General features: G+C 45.4%; 1 protein-coding gene across 9 annotated transcripts in view; it reads right to left on the bottom strand.

The window, feature by feature from the left end:
* The window catches only part of CSNK1G3 (casein kinase 1 gamma 3), a 152,966-nt gene that overhangs the window by 78,820 nt on the left and 52,250 nt on the right, over positions 1-21,896 (bottom strand). For all 9 annotated transcript variants that reach the window (XR_003090671.3, XM_006130107.5, XM_006130104.5 and 6 more), the window contains one exon: positions 20,724-20,793. Coding sequence is in view for 8 of the 9 variants with exons in the window: in XM_006130107.5 (XP_006130169.1) it covers positions 20,724-20,793 (70 nt within the window). In the remaining variant the exon portion in view is untranslated. The remainder of the gene's footprint in view (positions 1-20,723; positions 20,794-21,896) is intronic.

Genomic DNA, 21,896 nt, shown 5'->3' on the forward strand with positions numbered 1-21,896 from the left:
ACATTTGCCTGGAAAGCAAAGCACAAGACACTTAGGGTGCATCTACACAGCAGGCCTTAACTCAAAATAATCTATGCAAATTGAGCTACGTCAATTGCTCAATTGGTTATTTCAAAATAGGGAGCATCTACACAGCACTTATTTTGAAATAGAGCACTCTTCCTCCAATGATGGTTACAAGAGTTGGAGTAAGATGTCCTGCAGTTTGACAGTATTTTGACACTATTTCAAAATAACTGCCTGCTCTGCAGATACACAATAGCGCTAGTTACAGTAGACTTCCAATAATCCGGAACCTATGGGATTTAGGTGGTGCCGGATTATCAAATATGCCAGACTATCAGAAGGTACATATAAGCAGGTTATATATACACTGTATACATTATATACTGTATATAAAGTGTTCTTAACCCTTTTTATTGTACATACTGATACAGTATACTATAATGTGTTCATTTTTTTAAGCCTTTTTTACCCTTTTTGCTCAGTTCAGCTGCTGCCGCTGTTACCTCGTGACTCTTTTTTTGCCGAAGCTTACTCACTAGGCTCTTGCCATTTTGATGCCGGACTATCAGGAGTGCCGGACTATTGGATGCTGGACTATTGGAGTTTTACTGTATTTTGAAACAGTGTTGAGTGTACATGTACCCTTAGATAGTTCAAATTATGAAAGGCTTATAATGTAAACTGATTAGTTCTCTATTTCATTCAACGATATAAGATCAAGGGCTCATTGACCATAGCAGCATAACAATTTAGAACGAATGAAAAATAAAGTAGTATTACATAATGTCTGGTCCACCTTAAAGAATTTACTGATAAAGAAAACCATTAATTCAAATGCAACAGCTGAATTTTCCCCTACCCTTCCTTAAGGGCTGGATAATTTTACAACCATTGACAACTGTAACTGGACAAGCTAATTTAAGAGTTATCAAATTTCATGCTTCAGGACAAAAACTCTTTCAGTAACTAAAAATTTATTCCCCATTCCACTTCAATGCACAACTAGCTGGGCATGTATTTTGGAGAAGCATGAAGTCACTTCCCAATGAAGTATCAGATAATGGTCACTGCAGCTGTCAAACTAGAGAACATAAGTATAATATAATGTATGAAATTATGAAGAATTTGACCCTGTAAATCTTATTATCTGTATTATAGTTCACATTAAAAACAGTAGATTATTTTGGGAGCATATTTTACAATTAAAAGTAAACTCAATGCTATTTTAGTAGCAACTAAAGAGTGCATTTATCCTTCCTGGAGAACATCAAGAGAGACACAAATTGAGCACTGAATCTGCAGGTTAATGAGGTATTGGATAGATTTTATCCACACACCCTTTCACTATTACATAATGGATTCAAACGAGAGTCAGACAAGCCATTGTAACTGGTTCTGGATTTTGTGTATAGCTTTTTTGAAGGCTTCTTTAAGAAGGAGGGAAAGGGGATTTTCAGGTTGCTCTTTTTTTAACAAGCTATTTTGCTCTAGTCTGTGACTTTGCAAATGTAGAAATGCCTAAGTACATCAGAACCATGGACTAAAATAAAATGATTATGCAGAAACGTGTCCTACAAAATTGTCAGTTATTACAACTAAAGCGCTTTTAAAAAGTGAAAAACCAGACAACTTATTACTGATACCTCAAAAAGAACATCTTTGAAATAGCACACCACTTCAGTAAAAGGCACAAATTAAATATGAACAAGAGTCAATTAAAATTAAATCACAGGAAATGCAATGCAGTTTCTATATTATTTGACAAGCAAAGATGAACATATTGTACAACAGCTTCATTATTTCGATCAATGGCTTTGATGTCACTTGCACTCAACAGCTGCTCCTAATATTATATTACAAGCAAAACAGGAAGTCATGCTCAACACATAATTAGTGCCCTATCAAAGTCAGTATCATGCAAAACGCGTCACGGACTGTGAAATCTGGTGTCCTCCCACGAAATCTGGCCTTGTGTATGCTTTTACCCTATACTATATAGATTTTATGGGTGAGACCAGCATTCCTCAAATTGGGGGTCCTGATCCAAAAGGATCACAAGGCTGTTTATGAGGGTCACAGTATTGCCATCCTTACTTCTGTGTCGTCTTCAGAGCTGGGCAACTGGAGAGCAGCGGCTGTAATGCTGGCTGGGTGCCCAGCTCTGAAAGCAGCAACAGTGAATAAGTAAGGGTGACAATACCATACCAACATCTCTTTTGCTTCCGTATTGCTGCTTTGAGCGCTGGACAGCCAAGGAGTGGCAGCTGCCAACTAAGGTCCCAACTCTGTAGGCAGCAGTACAGAAGCAATACCATCCTTACCTCTGTGCAGCTGCTAGCAGTAGCTCTGCCTTCAAAACTAAATTCCCCATCTAGCAGCTACCAGTCTCCAGATGCTCTGAAGACAGTGATACTGCTAACATCGGTGCAGAAGGGTAGCAGTGCTAAAACCCCTCCAAAATAAACTTGTAACCCTCACACGACTCATTTGTGGGTTAGGACCCAACAATTACAACACAGAAATTTCAGATTTAAATATCTGAAATTGTTACGGAATTGTTTTGTTACTTGTATAAAATGGTTTGTCTGTGCATAATTAGGAGTTAAGTATAATGAATCATCCTTGGTAATTGTCAAATGTCATCATATGTAAGGATAGAACTCTGTTATAGTTCTGTTTATTGTTGTTGTTTCAAATGTACATGAATATTCATGTGTGGTGAGCCGTTACCTATATGAATATTCATAGGTTGAGCAGTTCATAAATATTAATGTGTTTGTCCAAGGGACCAATCGGTTTAAACTCACGTAAATTAGCATCCTCCACCAGCCAATCATTTTAAAGTTGAGTCCTCATACATATTCATAACCATAGCCTATAAAAGCTTGTGCAACGCACCCGTTGTGTTGCGTCGGGTGTAGGCTAGGTTAGCATAGTGTATGAGACCCCTAGTGGCTGGATCGAGCTGTCCCGAGCGTGACTGGTTTAGAATAAATGCGTTAGATTAAGATAAAAGGATTGACCAGACAGAAGGTCTGAGTCTCCTATTGTAGGTTTAGTTTAGTTAGATTAGTGTTTCATCGTCGTGTCTGTTCGTCAGGCTCGCGTCGGTCCACACACATCGGCCATCGCCGAGACTGTTCGTCGGGAGCATCGAGTTTTAGATAGGGTTTTAATTTAGGTTAAGTGTAGAGTAGATTAGATAGAGTCTAGGTCAACCATCACCTGTTCCAGCTGCCTCCGAAGCGCAGGAAAAGGGCGAGGACTGTGCAGAAGGCCAGTCGTCGCACCTTACTGGCCGTTCCTCTCCGGAGACTCGGAAGAGTCAAACGATTGAGGTTGCCAGTGTCGGCGCCTTCTTCCAATGTGGGACTCCTCGTTGATCCTCTCCCGAGGCTTTTCATTAGCCGACGGATTGTAGGTCGCCAGCGACACTTCCATCGTCTCCACGCCATAGACTCTCTGGTAATTTTTATGTGTGTAGCTAATTCCTTTGCTTGTTTGATCTTTTACAATATAGTTTTGTGATTTTTAAACTTAAATTGTCTGTGGTAATTTCAAGCGCCACGTACCAATTAAAATCCAGAGAAAACCCAATGACAGACATGGGAGAGTGTCCGCACCTGTAATTTTCTTACAGGATAATTAGGCTAATTGGCAATCAACTAATGAATACCGTTACCACCACACGTGCCGGATAACAAAATAATGAATTTTACCCTTCTTAAAATCCTATGACCAAAAACGGACCGTGAATTTGGTAGGGCTCTACATATATTCATGAGGCCCTGTCTTAGTAGCTTATAACTTTGCAAATTTTAACTGCTTGGGCTGAAGTCTCCATACCATTTGACTGCTCCAGGCTTAATTATTAACTTTTGGGGTGGGCTGTTACTGAAACTAAAAAATTTCAGCCATTTCTCATAAATAATGAGAAAATGTATAGGTGAGCCTATCTTAAAAGTATTTGCAACCACTCTGCTAAGAAAGCTTCAATCCTTTGAGGCAGGGATTTAAAATTTGACAAGTCACATCACTCTGGTGTCAAGGATTTCCCTTTTGTCACCCTGGTGAAAATCTGCAAGAATTTGGCCATGTTGCAAGCCTCTTAATATATTTAAGTTCACACCTCACCACCAGAAGTTTGTTAGAATTTGGCAGCTATTTCTCTGCATATTTTATCTGCAGTGGATACTCTCCAACTCAGGAATGTTCAGATTCCAAAATTGCTCCTCTAGGCAACCAGAGTCTGTTGTGGCAATAGTCACAAGAATCAGAAGCAGGGACATGGTTTCCTGTACTCAGTGCTCTTCCTGCATTATTCCCACAGAAGAGGACAACCTACTGATTCTCTCTCGTTACTGTAAGAATTCCACCATTTGAACTGTGCTGGAGATAAGGGAGTTACTCACCTCGTGCAGTAACGAGTGTTCTTCGAGATGTGTGTCCCCGTGGGTGCTCCAGTGTAGGTGAAGGGTTGCCGTGAGCCGCAGATCGGAGCTTTGTATAGCAGTTTCCCCTGTTGAGCCACGCATGCCCAGGAGGCATCTCGAGCCCTTCCCGCCTCCTGAGGGGCGTGACTCAATCCCCTCCCTTTCAGTTCCTCGTCTCCGCCCGAGAATTTTGACTCTGAGCAGAGGGGAGGTAGGGAGGGTCGTGGACCACCCACGAAGGCACACATCTCGAAGAACACTCGTTACTGCACAAGGTGAGTAACTGCCTTTTCTTCTTCTTCGAGTAGTGTCCCCGTGGGTGCTCCACTGTAGGTGACTACAAAGCAGTATTCAATGTAAGGCTGGAGGGAGCCGGAGTCATTGTTTAGCAGTGGTCGAGAGTACTGCTGTGGCAACTGCTGAATCACTCTTGAGTTGTGGAAGGATAGCGTAGTGTTTAGCAAAAGTATGGTCTGAAGACCATGTTGTTGCCCAGTAAATGTCTCTTAAGGGGACATTGCCCAGAAAGGCTGTAGAAGCAGCCGTGGCTCGAGTAGAATGCGCTTGTGGTGGGCGTTGTAGCGGTCTATTGCCCAGAGTGTGGCATTTGATTATACATGTTGATATCCACTTTGAGATTCGTTGCGATGATACTGGTGTCCCTTTGGATCGTTCAGCAATGGAGATAAGTCTTTCAGATTTATGAAATGGTTTTGTTCTTTCTAGGAAGAAGGCCAGAGCCCTCTGGATGTCCAGAGTGTGCAGGCTGGCGTCTGTCTGCGAAGAATGCAGTTTTGGGAAAAAGGTAGGTAATACAATCGGTTTGTTGAGATGGAATTCTGTACAGACCTTTGGCAAAAATGTGGGATGGGGTCTCAGTATGACCCTATCCTTTGTGAAAACTGTGTAAGGAGGTTCTGACATTAATGCTCCGAGTTCGCTCACCCTCCTGATGGAGGTAATGGCTAAGAGGAAACAGACTTTCATAAAAAGGAAGGGAAGTGGTACTGTTGCCAGTGGGTTAAAGGGAGGTCTGGTGAGGCAGTTCAAAACAAGATTTAGGTCCCACAAAGGGGGTGGGGCCTTATGTGGTGGGTACACATTCTGGAGTCCCTTGAGGAATCTCTTTGTAATAGGATGGTTAAAAATGGAGAAGCCGTCTACTGAGGTATGAAATGCTGCTATTGCAGAGAGGTGTACTCTTAGAGAGGAGATTGACAGTCCTGATGCTTTAAGGTCCAGAATGTAGTCTAGGATGGTATTTAGTGGTGAGGCACAGGGCTCCACTTTGGCTCGCTGACACCAGTGACAGAAACGTGTCCATTTCTGTTGGTAAGTTTTCCGAGTAGACTGTATCCTGCTATGGAGGAGGAGGTCTTTTACTCGCTGGGAGCAGCGCTCTTCTACCTCCGAGAACCAGAGCGAAGCCATGCGTGAAGATGCAGGGTATTGAGTTGTGGATGCAGTATCCTGCCGTCGTCCTGAGATAGTAGGTCTATCCGGTATGGTAGTGGGTGGGGGGCTGGACTGCTAGCCTGTGAAGGTATGGGTACCAGGTTTGGCGAGACCATGATGGCGCAATCAGGATGACTAGGGCTTTGTCTCTCAGGATCTTGCGCAGAACTCTTGGGATGAGGGGTATGGGAGGAAAGGCCTAGTATAGGAGGGCTGTCCATTTGATTAGGAAGGCATCCCCAAGAAAGTGTTTGCCAAGTCCCGCACGTGAGCAGAATTGGGGACATTTGGTGTTCTGGGTAGAAGCAAAGAGGTCTATCAATGGCCATCCCCACTGGTGGAAAATTGAGTTCGCCACCTCCATATGTAACCCCCATTCGTGGTGTGCGGTGAAGTTTCGGCTGAGGGAGTCCGCTTTGGTATTGTTCACTCCGGGCAGGTAGGATGCTATAAGGGTGACTTGGTTGCGGATGCACGCGTTCCACAGACGAATAGCCTCCACGCATAAAGAACGGGAGCGGGCTCCACCGTCTGTTTATGTAGAACATCGCGCAGATGTTGTCCGTTAGGATGCGGACTGTGTGATTGGCGATGTTGAAGGCAAAGTGTGCACAGGCATTTCTTACTGTCCTCAATTCGAGGAGATTGATATGTAAGAGTGTCTCGTTTGGGGACCACCTGCCTTGAACTTCGTGACCGTCCATATGTGCCCCCCAGCCGAGCAGGGAAGCATCTGTGGTGATTTGAATAGTGGGTTCGATTTGTTGGAACGGAACCCCCACCAGAAGATTGTTTGGCACTGTCCACAATCGTAAGGATGCGAGCACGTCTGGTGGGATAGTAACCATTTTGTTTCGAGGGTGTCGTGATGGGATATAAATGGTTGCAATCCAGAGCTGAAAACATCGAAAGTGCAGACAAGCATGGTGGACTACGTAGGTGGTGGAAGCCATGTGTCCCATTAGTCGGAGGCATGTAAGTACTGTGGTGGTAGGAACTGTGAGCATCCCTTTTATAATTTCTTGCATGGTTGCAAAGCGTTGCTGAGGTAGGTATGCCCGGGCTGTAACTGAGTCCAGGCGTGCGCCAATGAACTCTATCTCTTGAACCGGGTGCAGAATTGATTTGTCTTGGTTGATTAGAAGGCCTAAACAACTGAGGAGGGCCATGGTCGTATGTATCAGAGGCGGTTTCGGCGTATGAGGATCCCTTTAGAAGGCCGTCATCTAGATAGGGAAATATGATGACGTTCTGCCATCTGAGATACGCAGTTACGACCGCCAGTACCTTTGAAAATACCCTCCGAGCTGATGAGAGACCGAAGGGAAGAACCTTGTACTGGAAATGGTCCAGTCCCAACGTGAAGCGTAGGTAGCATCTGTGGGAGGGGTGGATGGTTACATGGAAATAGGCATCTTGGAGGTCGAGGGCTACGAACCAGACCCCTCGATCTAGCGCAGGAATGATAGCGGAAAGAGTGACCATCTTGAAACGTTGTCTCTTGAGAAATTTGTTCAGTTTCCAGAGATCCAATATAGGTCTCCAACGCCCTGTTCTTTTCTCGGTCAGGAAATAGTTCGAGTAAAACCCTCTCCCGTGGAACTCTCGGGGTACCCTTTCTATAGCCCCAATGACAAGGAGCCGATTGACTTCTTGTTTCAGAAGGGTTTCGTGAGTGGTCCCTGAAAAGGGACGGGGTAGGGGGAAGGTTAGGGGGGATAGAAATAAAAGGGATGGTATAGCCCCCTCGAATTATCCCTAGGACCCAGCGGTCCAATGTTATGGATTCCCACTGTGGGAGGAAGGCGCGCAAACAGTGGTTGAATAGATAGCCATGTTGAGGTGCGAGATCGAACGGGAGGTCTTGCAGACCCTCGACCAAATGTTCAAATTTGCTTAGATGGTTGGTTAGCCAGCGGGTGGGCTTGGTTGGGTCGCCTTCTGGGACCTCGCTGTCTTGGTCTGTTGTCTTCATAGGGCCTCTGATCGATTGTATTGTCCATACCGATATCGATTATATGAATTATATGGGATGTATCGCCTGCGTTTATAGGGTGGCGTGCACATACCTAGCGTGCGAAGTGTGGACTTAGAATTTTTGCTGTTGTGGAGCATTTCGTCCGTAGTGGCTGCAAATAGCTTTTGTTTATCAAATGGCAAGTCCTCCACTTTGGGCTGGAGTTCGCAGGGAACTCCAGATGATTGGAGCCAAGAAGCTCTACGCATCACCACCGCTGTAGCTGTAACTCAGGCTGCAGTGTCAGCTACATCCGTTGCCATTTGGAGAGCGGCCCGGGCGATCATATGGCCCTCATGAACTATTGATTTTAAGATGGGTCTTTTGGAGTCGGGGAGATGCATCATCATTAGTTCTCCCAGTTTTGAGTAGTTGTCAAAGTTGTGATTTGCTAAGAGAGTAGAGTAATTTGATATTCTGAGTTGTAGGGTTGAAGAGGAGTAAACTTTCTTGCCAAATGAGTCCAACTTTTTGTGGTCCTTGTCTGCATTGCCCGTCCTATACTGTGGAAGCTTCGCTCGTTGTTGTGCTCAGTCCACGACTAGTGAGTTAGGTTGTGGGTGAGTGAAGAGAAAGTCCTTGTCTTTTGAGGGGACAAAGTACTTTCTGTCAATGTTCCTGTTAGTTGGTTGGATGGATGCAGGCATCTTCCACAGATCTTCTGAGGTCTTCTCTATGGGTAGGGCCATCTTGCCCTGTAGTTAAAGAATCTACATCCAACACAATTGGTATTGTTTCTTCTGCACCTCTTGCAGGGAGACATTCTGGCTTGTCGCTACTCTCTTGAATAGTTCTTGGAACTGTTTTAGATCATCAATCGTTCCAGTGTCTGAAGGTACTACGGCGTCCTCTGGTTGCGCATCAAGGGCATCCAAGTGTGTTACGTTAACTGACTGAGTATCTGAGTCATTGTCTGAGATTTGTCCCACCTCGTCCTCCAAAAAACTTGCTGGAGGTAGGGGTTGTGGCCGAAGCAAACTTCTCCGGGATGCAGTGGAACAAGGTGGGGAGCGTTGTCCATATGGCTTCCAGTGTTCCCACGGTCCCCATTGCGGTGGATAAGGTGGAGGTGGGTAAGGCCAGTATGGGTGCCATGGGCCATGTTGTGGCAGAGCCCTATAATGGTGGGAGCGAGCCTTCCCAGGTGATGGATGTCGTGAGGAATAGACCGTGTGGTGGTCATCATCAGGAAGGGGAGCGTCGTGAAGAGACAACGGTGATATCGACCTGGGAGGGGATTCCCTGGATGGAGACCCCTCAGGAGAGTAAGAAGTAGAGGGCAGGCACAGATAATGATGCCTGCTGTAAGGATCAATCCCTTGTTGGGGCTGATCCCTAGGAGCCACATCTGGCTGCTTGTCTGGCTGTGGGAGGACCAGCGGAGCATCAGTTGGTGTCAGTGGCTTCGGAGGCTGCCCATCCTTTTGCTGCGGTGCCGTGACTTGAAGAGGCACCGCAGCTTTAAGCCGTGGTGTAGCTTTCGGCACCACAGAGGCTTGAAGCGGCACCGGGGCTGGAAGCAGTGCCGCGCTCTGAAGCGGCACCGCGGTTTGAAGTGGCGCCGGCTTTTCATGCCGTGCCGGCTGCTTAGAGCTCTCCTGGGGCCGCTCAGCTGTTGAGCGCCCCAATACCAGCACGGAGTGAGAGGATCGCCCCCAAGCCTTAGTGGCAAGGGACTTCCCAGCCTGATGTGCCTCTCCTCTGTGTTTGGAAGAGGAAGAGGCTGGAAGAGAGCGGGATGGAGAGGGTCTCGCTCTCGGGACATTTCTGGAAGGCGGCGGAGGCTGTTGCCACGGTGCAGATTGTTCTCCCGCAGGCTGTAGAGCTTTTTTAAATAAAATCATCCTGAGGCGGAGCTCACGGTCTTTTCTGGCTCTCGCCGTCAGGGAATTGCAGTGGGTCTCCCCCAAACACAGTATGTAGTCCAAGTGGCCATCTGAAGCCGGCATTGGGTCCCGGCATTGACCGCACTTTTTAAAACCTGAGGAGCCGGACATTGCGGGCTCTCTCCCTCTTGAAATTATTATATTTATCTTCTACATTGTTATAGTTTGTGGTTTTGCCGCTTCTTTTTTCTTTTTCTTTTTTTAAAGTCTTTATGTGTTTCTTGTTTTGACAGGCGGGAGAAAGCCGGTTCACCGGAGTCCCGGTCTGAGGTAAGTTCAAGCCCCCTGAGGGGGGATTTAATTAAGTCTATTTTTCCTATTTCTAGTTTGTTTGGTTTTTTAAATAAAGAAACAAGGAAAGAGTAACTAGGATAAACAGGGGAAGCTAACTATGTCTAAATAACTAAGGGGAAAGTAGTCAGTCTGACAGGGAGCTCCTGGCTGCTCCGTCCGCTGACGAGGGCGGTTAAAGAGGAACTGAAAGGGAGGGGGTTGAGTCACGTTCCTTAGGAGGCGGGAAGGGCTCGAGACGCCTCCTGGGCATGCGTGGCTCAACAGGGGAAACTGCTATACAAAGCTCCGATCTGCGGCTCAGAGCGACCCTTCGCCTACAGTGGAGCACCCACGGGGACACTACTCGAAGAAGAACCAGAAGTTCTAACCTTGCTGTTGAACTAGGCAGAAGTCACTATGGCATGGTCTACACTTAGTTTAGATTGAATGTAGCTGCATAAGGTCAATTTTCTAAAGAGACAGTCCACACTACCAAGGCCATTCCTTTAAAGGCCATTGAAGTTGATGTTAGTACTCCTGCTTTTCAGGAGAGGCAACACAAAATTCAAAATGGCAGGGTTGAGTTCATGGTAGCATAGACCCAGAGTAGACAAAAATAAAGGTTCTTGGCCTCTGGACAGCATCCCATAGTGCCCCTCTCTGGCCAGAACTTGTGTGTCTACTGCTCTCCAGGAGAACAGGAAAAGCCACAGGAAATTCTGAATTTCATTCCCCATGTGGCCAGCGTTGATAGCATCTCTGAGCTAGTAGCACACGTGGCCATGACTTCAAGTCCAATGTCTTGAAGCTCCAGTTTCCAGAGGCACAAAAGAATGCCAGCACGGAGTGTGCAGAAGATCTTGGACCTTTTCAAGGAGTAGAGAGAGTAATTCATTATCTCAGAGCTCTAAACATCAAAAGAAATGCTTTTATCTAAGCAAAGATAGCAAAGTGGTGGAGAAATGATATTCCAGGAATACCCAGCAGTGCAGAGTTAAAATAAAAAAGCTAAGGCAGTTGTACCACAAGACAAAGGAGGCAAATGAATGAACTGGCACATCGCCACAAACATACCACTTCTACAACCAAGATATGTCTGGCATCAGCATGAAGGAAGAGGACGACAAGGAGAATTAGCTCTCACCACTCATCAGCTGGCCATAATTTTTTGGAGCTAATCCCCTCCTCTCAGGATGTCTCACAGTTGAGCACTGATCCGGGGAGGGTGCAATTTTTTTTTACTTCAGGTTGGACCTCTCTAGTCCGGCACCCTCTGGACCTGACCAGTCCCGAAGAAGGGAATTTGCTGGACCAGAGGCAGTCTGGGGAACCAGAAGCAAGGGACCACTTTCCCTTTCTGCTACCATCTCTCCAGCCCCGGCTGAGCTGCCTTAGTTGCCACATCTCCAGCCCTGCCACACTACCGGGGCTCCGGCACTGGCCCCAACCCTACTAGGCCCCAAGCCACCAGCCCTCTTGCAACTGGGGCTCCCAGCCAGGACTCCCTGGTCCAGTAGCATCCAGGGTTCTGCTCGACCACGGATGTTGCCTGATGAGAAGTCCCAGTTTTGGGAGGTGCAAGCTATACAAACCGATTACAGCAATTGGGTGTGATGTGTGGTGTTCTGCCTACACAGCACGAGGGGCTCAGAATAGCTTGTTAACGTGTGGAGATCGAGAGGGAATTCTCCATATTTCCATGAAGCACACAGCAGGTTGCCACCATGAAGGGAATATTGAGTTTGCTGAGAACTAACCTAGTCAGACTCAAACCTACCCTTTAAACACCCAAAAGCCCATTCAACAACAATTCTGCACTTGGCTCAGCCTGCAGTTGAATTTTTCCTTACTGGGGTCCAGGCTACCCATGCACAGCTTCAGGAGACACGGAAGTAAGGGTTAGGCTGGGTCACCAAGGATCATTCTTGGCATTTCCACCTCTCCAATTCTAAATTTCCAGTCAGGAAATAGTTCCAGTGTGCATCTTTTTAAAGAGGCAAAAGTTCCTAATGATTGACTTGACATATGCACATTTCCCAACCCTCCCATGATGAGTCAGCCCTTGTGATCCACCAACACCTATAGCACCAGTACCTCTGTCCATTTATGTATTCTCTGGCGAAGTGGTCAGGCCAAGATGGGGGATGTCCATTCCGTCTATCGCTCCATCGCCATTAGGGAAGCCCATTTCATCAAAGCCATCCACTATGAAATCCACATTTCTCGGTCACTACTATCTATAGCAGAATAATATTGATTGCCTTGGCTACTTACGTAACAACCCACACTGCAGATTTTCCTCCAAATTGATTCCCAACTGAACAGTAGCTATCTGGCATTGCAAGCTTCCACAGGGCAATTACCACGTGCTTTTCCACTGTCAGAGCAGGTTTCATTAAAGTGTCCCTGAGCTTCAGGGCAGGGGAAAGCCATTTGCAAAGCTCCAACGAAGTGGCCTTGTGTGGTCAGTTTGGCAGCCACTGCTGATCATCCCTACGCAGTCCCACCAATCTGCGCTTATCTAACAGCACCAGAATTGGGATTTCACTGTTTCTGGACGATCAAATGCTGGCTGCATTTCCAATTTGCTCATCCCAAGGGCTTATCTATACAGCATGCCCATGGCATACTAAGACAGAGAAGATTCCTCCTTGTCCTCTTCCTGGTGGAGACACATGCTTATGCACTTGAAATACTGCACCATTAGGAGCATCAAGGTACATACTATCATCAAGATGGTTTGATGCAAAATAGTATCCACGGCTGGGGGGCCATGCTCGCACTGCTATGGCATCTGCGTGGGTAGCCGGGGCAAATAGGGAGAAAAAAATACTATTTCCTGTTGATCTCATGCAAGAGAGGAGGGAGTAGATGAGAGGATTATGGGACACCGACAACTTGAATGCATAACCACCCGCTGGATAGTTTTGGTCTCAGTTTGGTTTATGCACCAGCAGCATAACCCAAAAACTCTACGCTACCCACAATGCATTGCTCTCAAAGTTGATGGCAGTCTCCCTAATGGGGATGCGTTACTTCAAATTACATTTAATTCTTGCACACAGTGGAGACATGGACCTTCAACTTTGCAAAATCAGGTGACCAGAAATCGGCCTTAATAGATTTGACCTTTTCTCGTAGTATATTTATGGACTATGACTCTACACCAGAGAGTCTCAGACTCCCAGCCTACAGGTCATCTCTGGCAGGAGCGATTGCTCTGTCCAGCTCAGGAATCCCAGCAGGCTGGGTGTTCGGGCTATCTGCTAATGGTCCCCAAGCCCCACCCTTTCCTATCATCAACCTCCCTCTCTTCACCATGGCACCTCATCCTGGAAATACAGTTTTAGGGATCACTTGGGGCATGGGGAGAAGGATGCATTGGCCATAGTGGCAAGAGCCATGGGAAAGTGGAGAAAGTGCAATTTCCCAGTGCACTCTGCATCCCCATGATTGCTGCCACTACAGTGCAGCGTTGAAGAGTGTACAGCGTCAGGGTCTAGCAGCAAAGCCACATCCTCGAGGGTGGGGTGCCATGGGGAGGGCAGGAGTTTTGAGACCCATAATTTACAAAGATGGAACTTCTGTTCAGTTTGCTTTTTCAAAGGAAATTATATACAAAAACTATATTAAAAGATTAAGGTCACAAAAATCAAACAGTCAAATGTTAAGAAATGCCAGAATTAAAAATGGTCCAATCTTAATTCAGAGCGATTATTAGTTTAATTAAATGATCAAACTACTCCTCCCCCCCCCCCCACAGGACTCCTGCCTCATTTGGTGACCAGAATGGAAAGAACAAAGTTACACACTTAGGGCAGGTCTACACTAGGAAATTATTTTGAAGTAACTTCTTTTGAAATAATAACTCCCCAAAAATAACTATTTCAAAATAGTGTGTCCATACTACAGGAAAGCCCCAAAATTAGTCCAAGGCTCCCTTAATGTAGACACTACATCAACTTAAGAGCCCCAAGAAGCACTGGGGAATAATTACTTTGAATGACTCTGGGGAGTAGTTATTTCAAAATAGCAGCAATGGAACAAGCACACTACCACTATTTTGAAATAACTATTTCAAAATAAGCATTATTCCTCATGGACAGCAGGAGTAGTTATTTCAAAATAACCAGCCCCTTATTTTAAAACAGGCCTAGTAGCATGGCTACTCTGCTTGTTATTTCAAGAAAAGGGGAGTTACTTTGAAGTAACTCCCTAGTTCAGATCAGGGCTTAGGGACCAAAGAATTTTTGCTATAAGCTAGAGTTGTATCAGTCAGAAACAATAGCTGGATAAAGACACTGATATATATTGGTTACAAGCACAATAAGGCCATTGTTGTGATGTAGCCTTCAAAAACACTAACCTACTCCTAGGAATGATCAGGCAAGGTATTTCCAGCAGAGGTAAGAAAGTGTTAGTAGTACTACACCAGGCAATGGTGAGACCTTCTCTGTAATGCTTTGTGCAGTCCTTGTCTCATATTTAAGGAAGATGAATTCGAACTGGAAAAGGTGCAAACCAAAGGTACTACGATGATCAGAAGAATGGAGAACCTACCTTCACAGAAGAGACTTAAGGAGCTTAGCTTGTTTAGCCTAATAAAAGAAAGTATATGGGGGAAAAAGAGGAAGTTACTCACTTTGTGCAGTAACAACGGTTCTTCGAGGTGTGTATCCCCATGAGTACGCCACTGTAGGTGACGGGATCATCCTGGTGCTGCAGATTGGAGATTCATCAGCCGTGGTTTAGCCAGACCACACATGTGCGGCAGCAGCATGTGCCTTTTGTGCTGCTTCTGAGTGCGTGAGCGATCCAGCTCCTGCCAGTTCCTCTTAAAAAGGTAATTATGAAAGAAATAAAGAGAAGACTGCAAGTAGGGAGGAGAGCGGGTCGTGGAGCACCCACAGGGACACACATCTTGAAGAACCGTCGTTACTGCACAAGGTGAGTAACTTCATCTTTTTCTTTGGGTAGTGTCCCCATGGATGCACCACTGTAGGTGAGTATCTAGCCGTTGTCTAACCTTCGGAGGAGAGCTGGAACAGGATCTTTGTGCTGTAGAGAGCACCACTGATGCTACTGTTGCGTCACAAACAATGGTGTCGATTGCATAGTGCTTTGCAAATGTCATATCATAAGACCATATTGCCACTCTTCAAATACCTTGCAGCTAAACATCTCGAAGGAAGGCCATGGTTGTGGCTGTCACTCTGGTGGAATGTGCATGTACGGAAGTAGATAATGGTTTTGGAACAAAGAATAGCAGGGTGCAATGCATCTGACAATTATTTTAGAATTACGTTGCGATGAGAGAGGACATCCTTTGGATCATTCATCCAAGCACAATAGGAGGTGTTGCGACTGTCAGAGAGATTGAGTTCTTTCCAAGTTGAATGCTAAGGCTCTTCTGATATCTAGTGTATGTGGTCGAGCTTTGAGAGGTTATGCATGTGGTTTGGGATAGAAGGTAGGAAGAATTATTGGTTCACTGATATGAAATTCTGAGTTCACTTTCGGTAGGAATTTGGGGTGTGGACGTAGCACCACTCCTTGATCAGTAAATAAAGTGTAGAGCACATCAGCTGAAAGGGCTTTGAGTTCACCTACCCGGCGTGCTGCAATAATAGCTAGAAGAAAGATTACTTTCATGGTAAGTATGGAGAATTCACATGTGGCTATGTAAGAGTATCCAGGACTAACTACAGGTCCAGGGGCCAGAGGCATTCTGTGACTAGGGTAGAAATTTGTGAGTCCTTTCAGAAATCTTTTGGTTATAGGGTGGGCAAATACTGAATAACATTCTACTATTTGTCTGAAGGCAGCTACCCCCAACAGGCGAACTCCTCTTGTCATTGGTACCGTTAGACCGGAGCATTGAAGATGCAGGCAGTAATCTAATATGCAATCAATAGGAACTGTCATGACCTCAAAGTTATCCTCCTAATCGGGTAATTCTGAAAGACAAAGAGAAGACTGCGAGCGGGGAGGAGGACAGGTCATGGGGCACCCACGAGGACTGCACCAACAGTGGAATCGCCACCACTTATAAAAGGTAAGTTCTCTGTGTGGAAACGTGCCTACTATGCATTAGCACATGCTTTACTTCTTGAGAACAGACGGTTTCTGTTTCATGGAGCCAGGCCGTGAGGTGTAACTGGTCTATTTGTGGGTGTATCATGGTTTGCCCGTATTGTGTCAGGAGATCTGATCTCTCTGGTAATCAATATGGTGGGCGTAAAGACATTTGTATTAGAAGCAGGAGCCATGTTTATCTGGGCCAGTACGGGGCTTCAAGTATAACCGTTGCCCTGTCTGTGACTATCTTTTACAACACTCTCAGAAGAAGTGGAATTGGGGGAAAAGCATAGAGTAAGCCTCAACCCCAGTCCAGCAGGAAAGCATCTCCTATGGAATTTGGTCTGAGCCCTGATCTGTAGCAGTACTTCGGGCATTTTGCATTGGTGTGCGTAGCGAATAAGTCTATGCGAGTATATACCCAACGGCAAAAGAGTACGCGCTAGGCTTCGATTGAGTTCCCACTCGTGCTGGGGAAAGAAGTGCCTGCTGAGTGTGTCAGCAATAATGTGGTCTTCGCCAAGTAAGTATGCCCCGATGATGGTGATCCCATGGTGAATACTCTAGTTCCAAAGGTGCATGGCTTCTATCCATAAGGACTTCAATCAGGCTCCACCTTGTCGGTTGATATAGTATACTGTGGTGGTGTTGTCGGTAAGAATCTGTACTGTGTGGTGTTGGATTCTGGGCAGGAATGCTTTGCAGGTATTCGACACTGCTCTTAGTTCTAGCAGGGTGATATGCTGAAGCGTTTCTGCCGTGGTCCATTGGCCCTGTACATGTTCACCCGCAAAATGCACTCCCCATCCCATTAGGGATGCGTCCATAGTAATCTGGTTATCTGGTTGCAGGCAATGAAAGGGAAGTGCTGAAAGCATGTTGATGTGGGATATCCACCACTCCAGGTAGTCTCTAGAAGTGACCAGTAGTATAGTGACCAGTCTCTGGACATGCGTCAGTCCCTATGTGGATTGACGCTATCCAGTACTGTAGGCAACTGAGGTGAAGCCTCGCATGTTGTACCATGTAGGTGGTTGCCACCATATGTCCCATGAGTCTCAAGCACGTGACTAGAGTTACTCTCGAGCTGACAGAGATGTTGTGGACAAGCATCACTGCTGTTGTGGTTTCCCCCTTTCTTGGGGATCATATTGCCTAAACCGGGGATTGGCATATGATGCCAGTCGCTGTCTGTAGAACGGCATATAACGTTTGCGGCAGTATGGTGGTGTACACACGCCAAATGTTCGAAGTGACGTTCTCGAATCCTTCCCGGAATGGAGCACTTGATCTGTATTAGTGGCGAAAAGGCTTTTCCTGTCAAATGGCAGGTGTAAATCTTTAGATTTACAGCACTGTAAATCTTTAGACACAGAGGCCATTTGAAGCCAGTAACAGCATCACATTGCTACAGATGTTGCGGTGGTATGAGCTGCAGCGTCCGCGATGTCTAAGGAGATTTACAGTGCTGTTCTTGATGCCTCATAACCATCCTACACCACTGATTTTAAGATCTGCCACTTGTTTTCCGGCAGATGTTCTAGAAGAATGGCCAGTTTTGAATAATTGTCAAAGTTGTGATTTGACAGAAGAGCTGAGTAATTTGCCATTCTTAATGTGGCAGACAAGTACACTTTCCTACCATACAGGTCTAAGCGTTTGGCCTCTTTGTCTCAAGAAGTATTTTTATATTGTGAGGTCTTAGGACGCTGTTGGGTTGCATCGACTATCTGGGAGTTTGGTTGCAGATGTGTGTATAGGAATTCCATTCCTTTAGAGGGGACGAAATACTTCTTAATCTGCCCTCTTATGCATCTCCTGGACAGCAGCTGGAATTTGCTTTTTGTCATTTGCAATTTCCAGTATGGCTTCATCCAAGGGTATGGCCACCTTTGTTTTCTGTGGGGGGGTTGAAGGTTTTTAAAAGAGTCTGTATTGGTTTTGTTGCACCTCGCCTAGTTGTATTTCTTGGGACCCCACCACTCTTTTGAACAGGTCGTGGAATTGTTTAATACCGTCCACCAGAGAGGAATCTCCAGGAAAAACTGCATCATCTCAGAACGAGGAAGACTGGTCCATTCGGGACAGTGGTTGAGCCTGTTCTGAGGGGGATTTGTGAGATTGCTGTGGTGGTGGGTATACATCTCCCAAAGGAGTTGGTGGTCTTGTTACCGTTTGAAGTGATAGAGGCAATCTGGTGGTACTGTGTGAGTGTCCTCGATGATGGAGCAGAGACACGAATGGGAATGGCTGTAGGAGTAGTGGCGGGAATAGTAATCGCCACAATGATGGTAACGGTCCTGACCATGATGCGAGGAAGAATAAAATGGTGAGTCTCTCCTATGAGGGCTGCGGTGATATCTGGTGTACCTCGTAGGTGACCTTGGAGAACAAGATCTTCTTCCATAGTAGGCCAGAGAGTATGACTGTCTATGGCAATGTTGAGGTGATGGCAAGTATCGTGGTGAGCGTCTCTGATAGGAGCGGAGACGACCTTCCTATTGTGTAGAGACCGAGCGTACGAAAGTTGGAGAGGAAGACTGGGAGGGAAAAAACCTCCGGTTCCAGGCTAGGGGGGGGTGTAATTATTCTCCTAGACTTATGTGCAGCTTTGCGGCTTCTAGACGTCGGTGCCGTATGTGGCACTTGTGTTCGCTGCTCTTTTGACTTCAGTGCTTATGTGGCGGAAGACGGTGTTGCTGCAGCTGGTGCCGCAGGACTCTGTGCTGGTGCGGACAGTGCCGCTAGAGACGGCGCCACTGGGCTCAGTGCAGTATGCTCGGGCACCGTGCGAGTCGGTTCCGTGCGGCTCGGCTCCGTAAGACTCGGCACCGCTGAGCTTGCTGTAGAGCCTGAAGACATGGATAGGCTTAGTGGAGATGCCGGAGATGGCGATCTCGGTGCCATCGTCGGTGCCGTCACGTTCCTCCTTGGTGCCGATTTACTCGGTTCCGGTGCTGATCTTGCTGGTGCCAATGGCCTTTACTTGCTCAGTGCCAGTGCCGAATCCTCTTTTGCGGCGATTGGCACTGCATGTGCTGCCTCCCTGTGTGAGGTTGGACTAGGCTCCGATACAGTACGGCTCATTCTGTGTTTTGTGAGCCTGGGTACTGACAGGCAAGCCAGATGTACCGGGTTTATCCGCCGCGCTGGTCCTATGGGCTGACAGCTTTCTTGTAGCCGCAGGAGCTGCCACCGGTTCATTGTCAACAGGTTGCAATGATTTGCTGAACAACAACATTTTGAGGTGCATTTTGCGATCTTTCCTTGCACGTGTGCCGTTAGTCTGGAATAGTGCAGGCATTTTTGAGGTATGTGGCCCTCACCCAGGCATTTAATGAAGCTGGGGTGGCCATTTGACATGGGCATTGCGTCGCGGCAAGTGGCACATTTTTGGAAACCGGGGGAACCCGACATTTCCCCCCGACAAGTAGTCTTAACGCTATTCCTATAGTAGCTATTCACAAGAATAAGTATTAGTGTGTTAAAAAAATGTTCTTTACCTGTCTAGCTTAAGTTAACAGATCAAACTGTGACTAAAACAAGTAACTATGACTAAAACTAACTATAAACTAACTAATTCTGATTTTTTTCCAGTCATGGTAAGGAGAAGCAGTTCACTTCGCCTGCGACCGTGAACAGTTAGGAGGAACTGGCAGGAGCCAGACCGCGTGCACACTCAGGAGCGGCGCGAAAGGTACGCGACACCGCTGCACATGCACGGTCCTGCTAAATCACGGATGATAAATCTCAAACCTACGGCACCAGGACGAGCCCGTCACCTACAGTGGAGCACACACGGGGACACTACCTGAAGAAGAATATGATTTTTCTATATACATATATCTGAAGGATAAATACCAGGGATGGAGAGGATTTTATTTCGGTTAAGTGCCAATTTGACACATGAACAAATGGATATAAACTGGTGATCATCAAATTTAGACCTGAAACCTTCATATAATTTCTAACCAGAGAAGTGAAATTCTGCAACAGCCTACTCCTGCCACACACACTATTATATAAGACCTGCTGGCATGAACAAAAAGCCTCTTGTGCACTTTAATGTACTCCCATTTTGGAAAGGATAGATTGCAGCACTATGGAATTTTAGTATGAATCAGCAGGGTTTACATGGACACCTCATGAGCAACAGATTTACATACAAGCTTGCCACAACTAAGTGTCTGTATCAACAAGCCCTTAGCATATCAGTTCATACCCAGAACATCTAAGGTTTCAGTATTTGGAAGCAATATATCCAACAGGTAAAAATATCAATTTACAATAAATCAAAGATAAACACATATACTCACAATTGCAAAAAACCTGTATAAATATTCTACATAATATATTTCCATCAACGTAAATAAGGTAATACAGACATGAAAATATTCCAACGAAGTTGTATACAAAACCAAATGGCTAATAATATATTTTTTGTTTTGCTGATATGGCTATCTGTGATTTAAAAAGATGTTCTTGAAAGATATTAACACCCCATGACTAGCCAGTTTATGTTTAATCCATTTTTTTATATGTATATGTATACATAAAAATAAATAAATTTATTACCTCCAGATCCTAATTGTTTGTAGAATCTGTATTCCAAGTGTAGCTGTGGTGCTCTGGATTTCATTGGCTCCTAATTAAAAAAAAATTAAAATATTTAACTTTTAAAGTAAGACATCTTATCTCAGTTGCAGTTTGATTTATTTACTAGCCATTGTTCTAATAATCAGTATACGGCTAAGACATCTTTAACAAAAAAAGCAATTTTATTCTGTAGACAATACTTAGTGAAAATGTATTGTAAAAAGAACTAGCGTTAACAGATTACAGAAGGTTAAGCAGTAGCCATTCCAAACTAATTTTATATTAAATTAAAAGCTGTCAAAACTGGACTATTTGGGCTGCAAAGGCAAGCACCTAAAAGTTAGAACATGCCATATTTAAAGTTGGCCGTGAAATCTTCATTCTGACTCTCTGCATACTGATCATGTGGGGGAAGGGGAGGGGAGGGGAGAAAGAGAAGATCGTGTAATTAAGATTTAGGGTCACACATGGGGTGCGAGAATTAAGTTGTATAGGTATCTGGTATTTTCTGCCTTTTGATAGCCTAGTTTTACAATCCAAACATTCTACCATACTTTTTTGGTTTATCTATTTAATTTTTAAAATAAAGTTCTTCTGTGAGCAACTAACAACCCATTATTACGTATCAGTGAGTGCTGAATCCTGAACATCATTACAGCACAGACTGTGATGGGGGGTAATCACAGAAGACTTCTTTGGGGCTGCTTTCTGGTGTGCTGACAAAGCCACTGACACTTGCCTTCTTGTTCTCTGGGGCTTCTCACCATGCTGTCCTTCTGAGCCAGATATCCTGGTCTCTCCCAGCCAAGTCTCAAAACTTTGACTACTGCCCCTGCTCCCCAGAGAAATACAAACCTCAGCTCTAAGGAGAATGCAGTTTTAGGCACAGCATCTAGGTAACCAATCCCCCATTGGGATCAGAACTCCAAATAAATAGCTCAGGGAAGCCCCCTATAACAATGAAAGGAGGATGTACACACCAATTGCTCCCCCTGGTACCAATTATTTATACTGGGCTTGATAGTAAATAGTAGGATTTAAGCTGTTTCAAGTGACAATGGACAAAGTAAAGTAAATTACAAATTTAAAATCAAGGAAAATGCATAAATAGTTTTAGCTTCTCCTCCAAGACAGAGATCTTTTTCTCCCTGG

This window comes from Pelodiscus sinensis, chromosome 6 (assembly GCF_052426305.1).
Source record: "Pelodiscus sinensis isolate ZL-2025 chromosome 6, ASM5242630v1, whole genome shotgun sequence".
Classification (NCBI taxonomy): Eukaryota; Metazoa; Chordata; order Testudines; family Trionychidae; genus Pelodiscus; species Pelodiscus sinensis.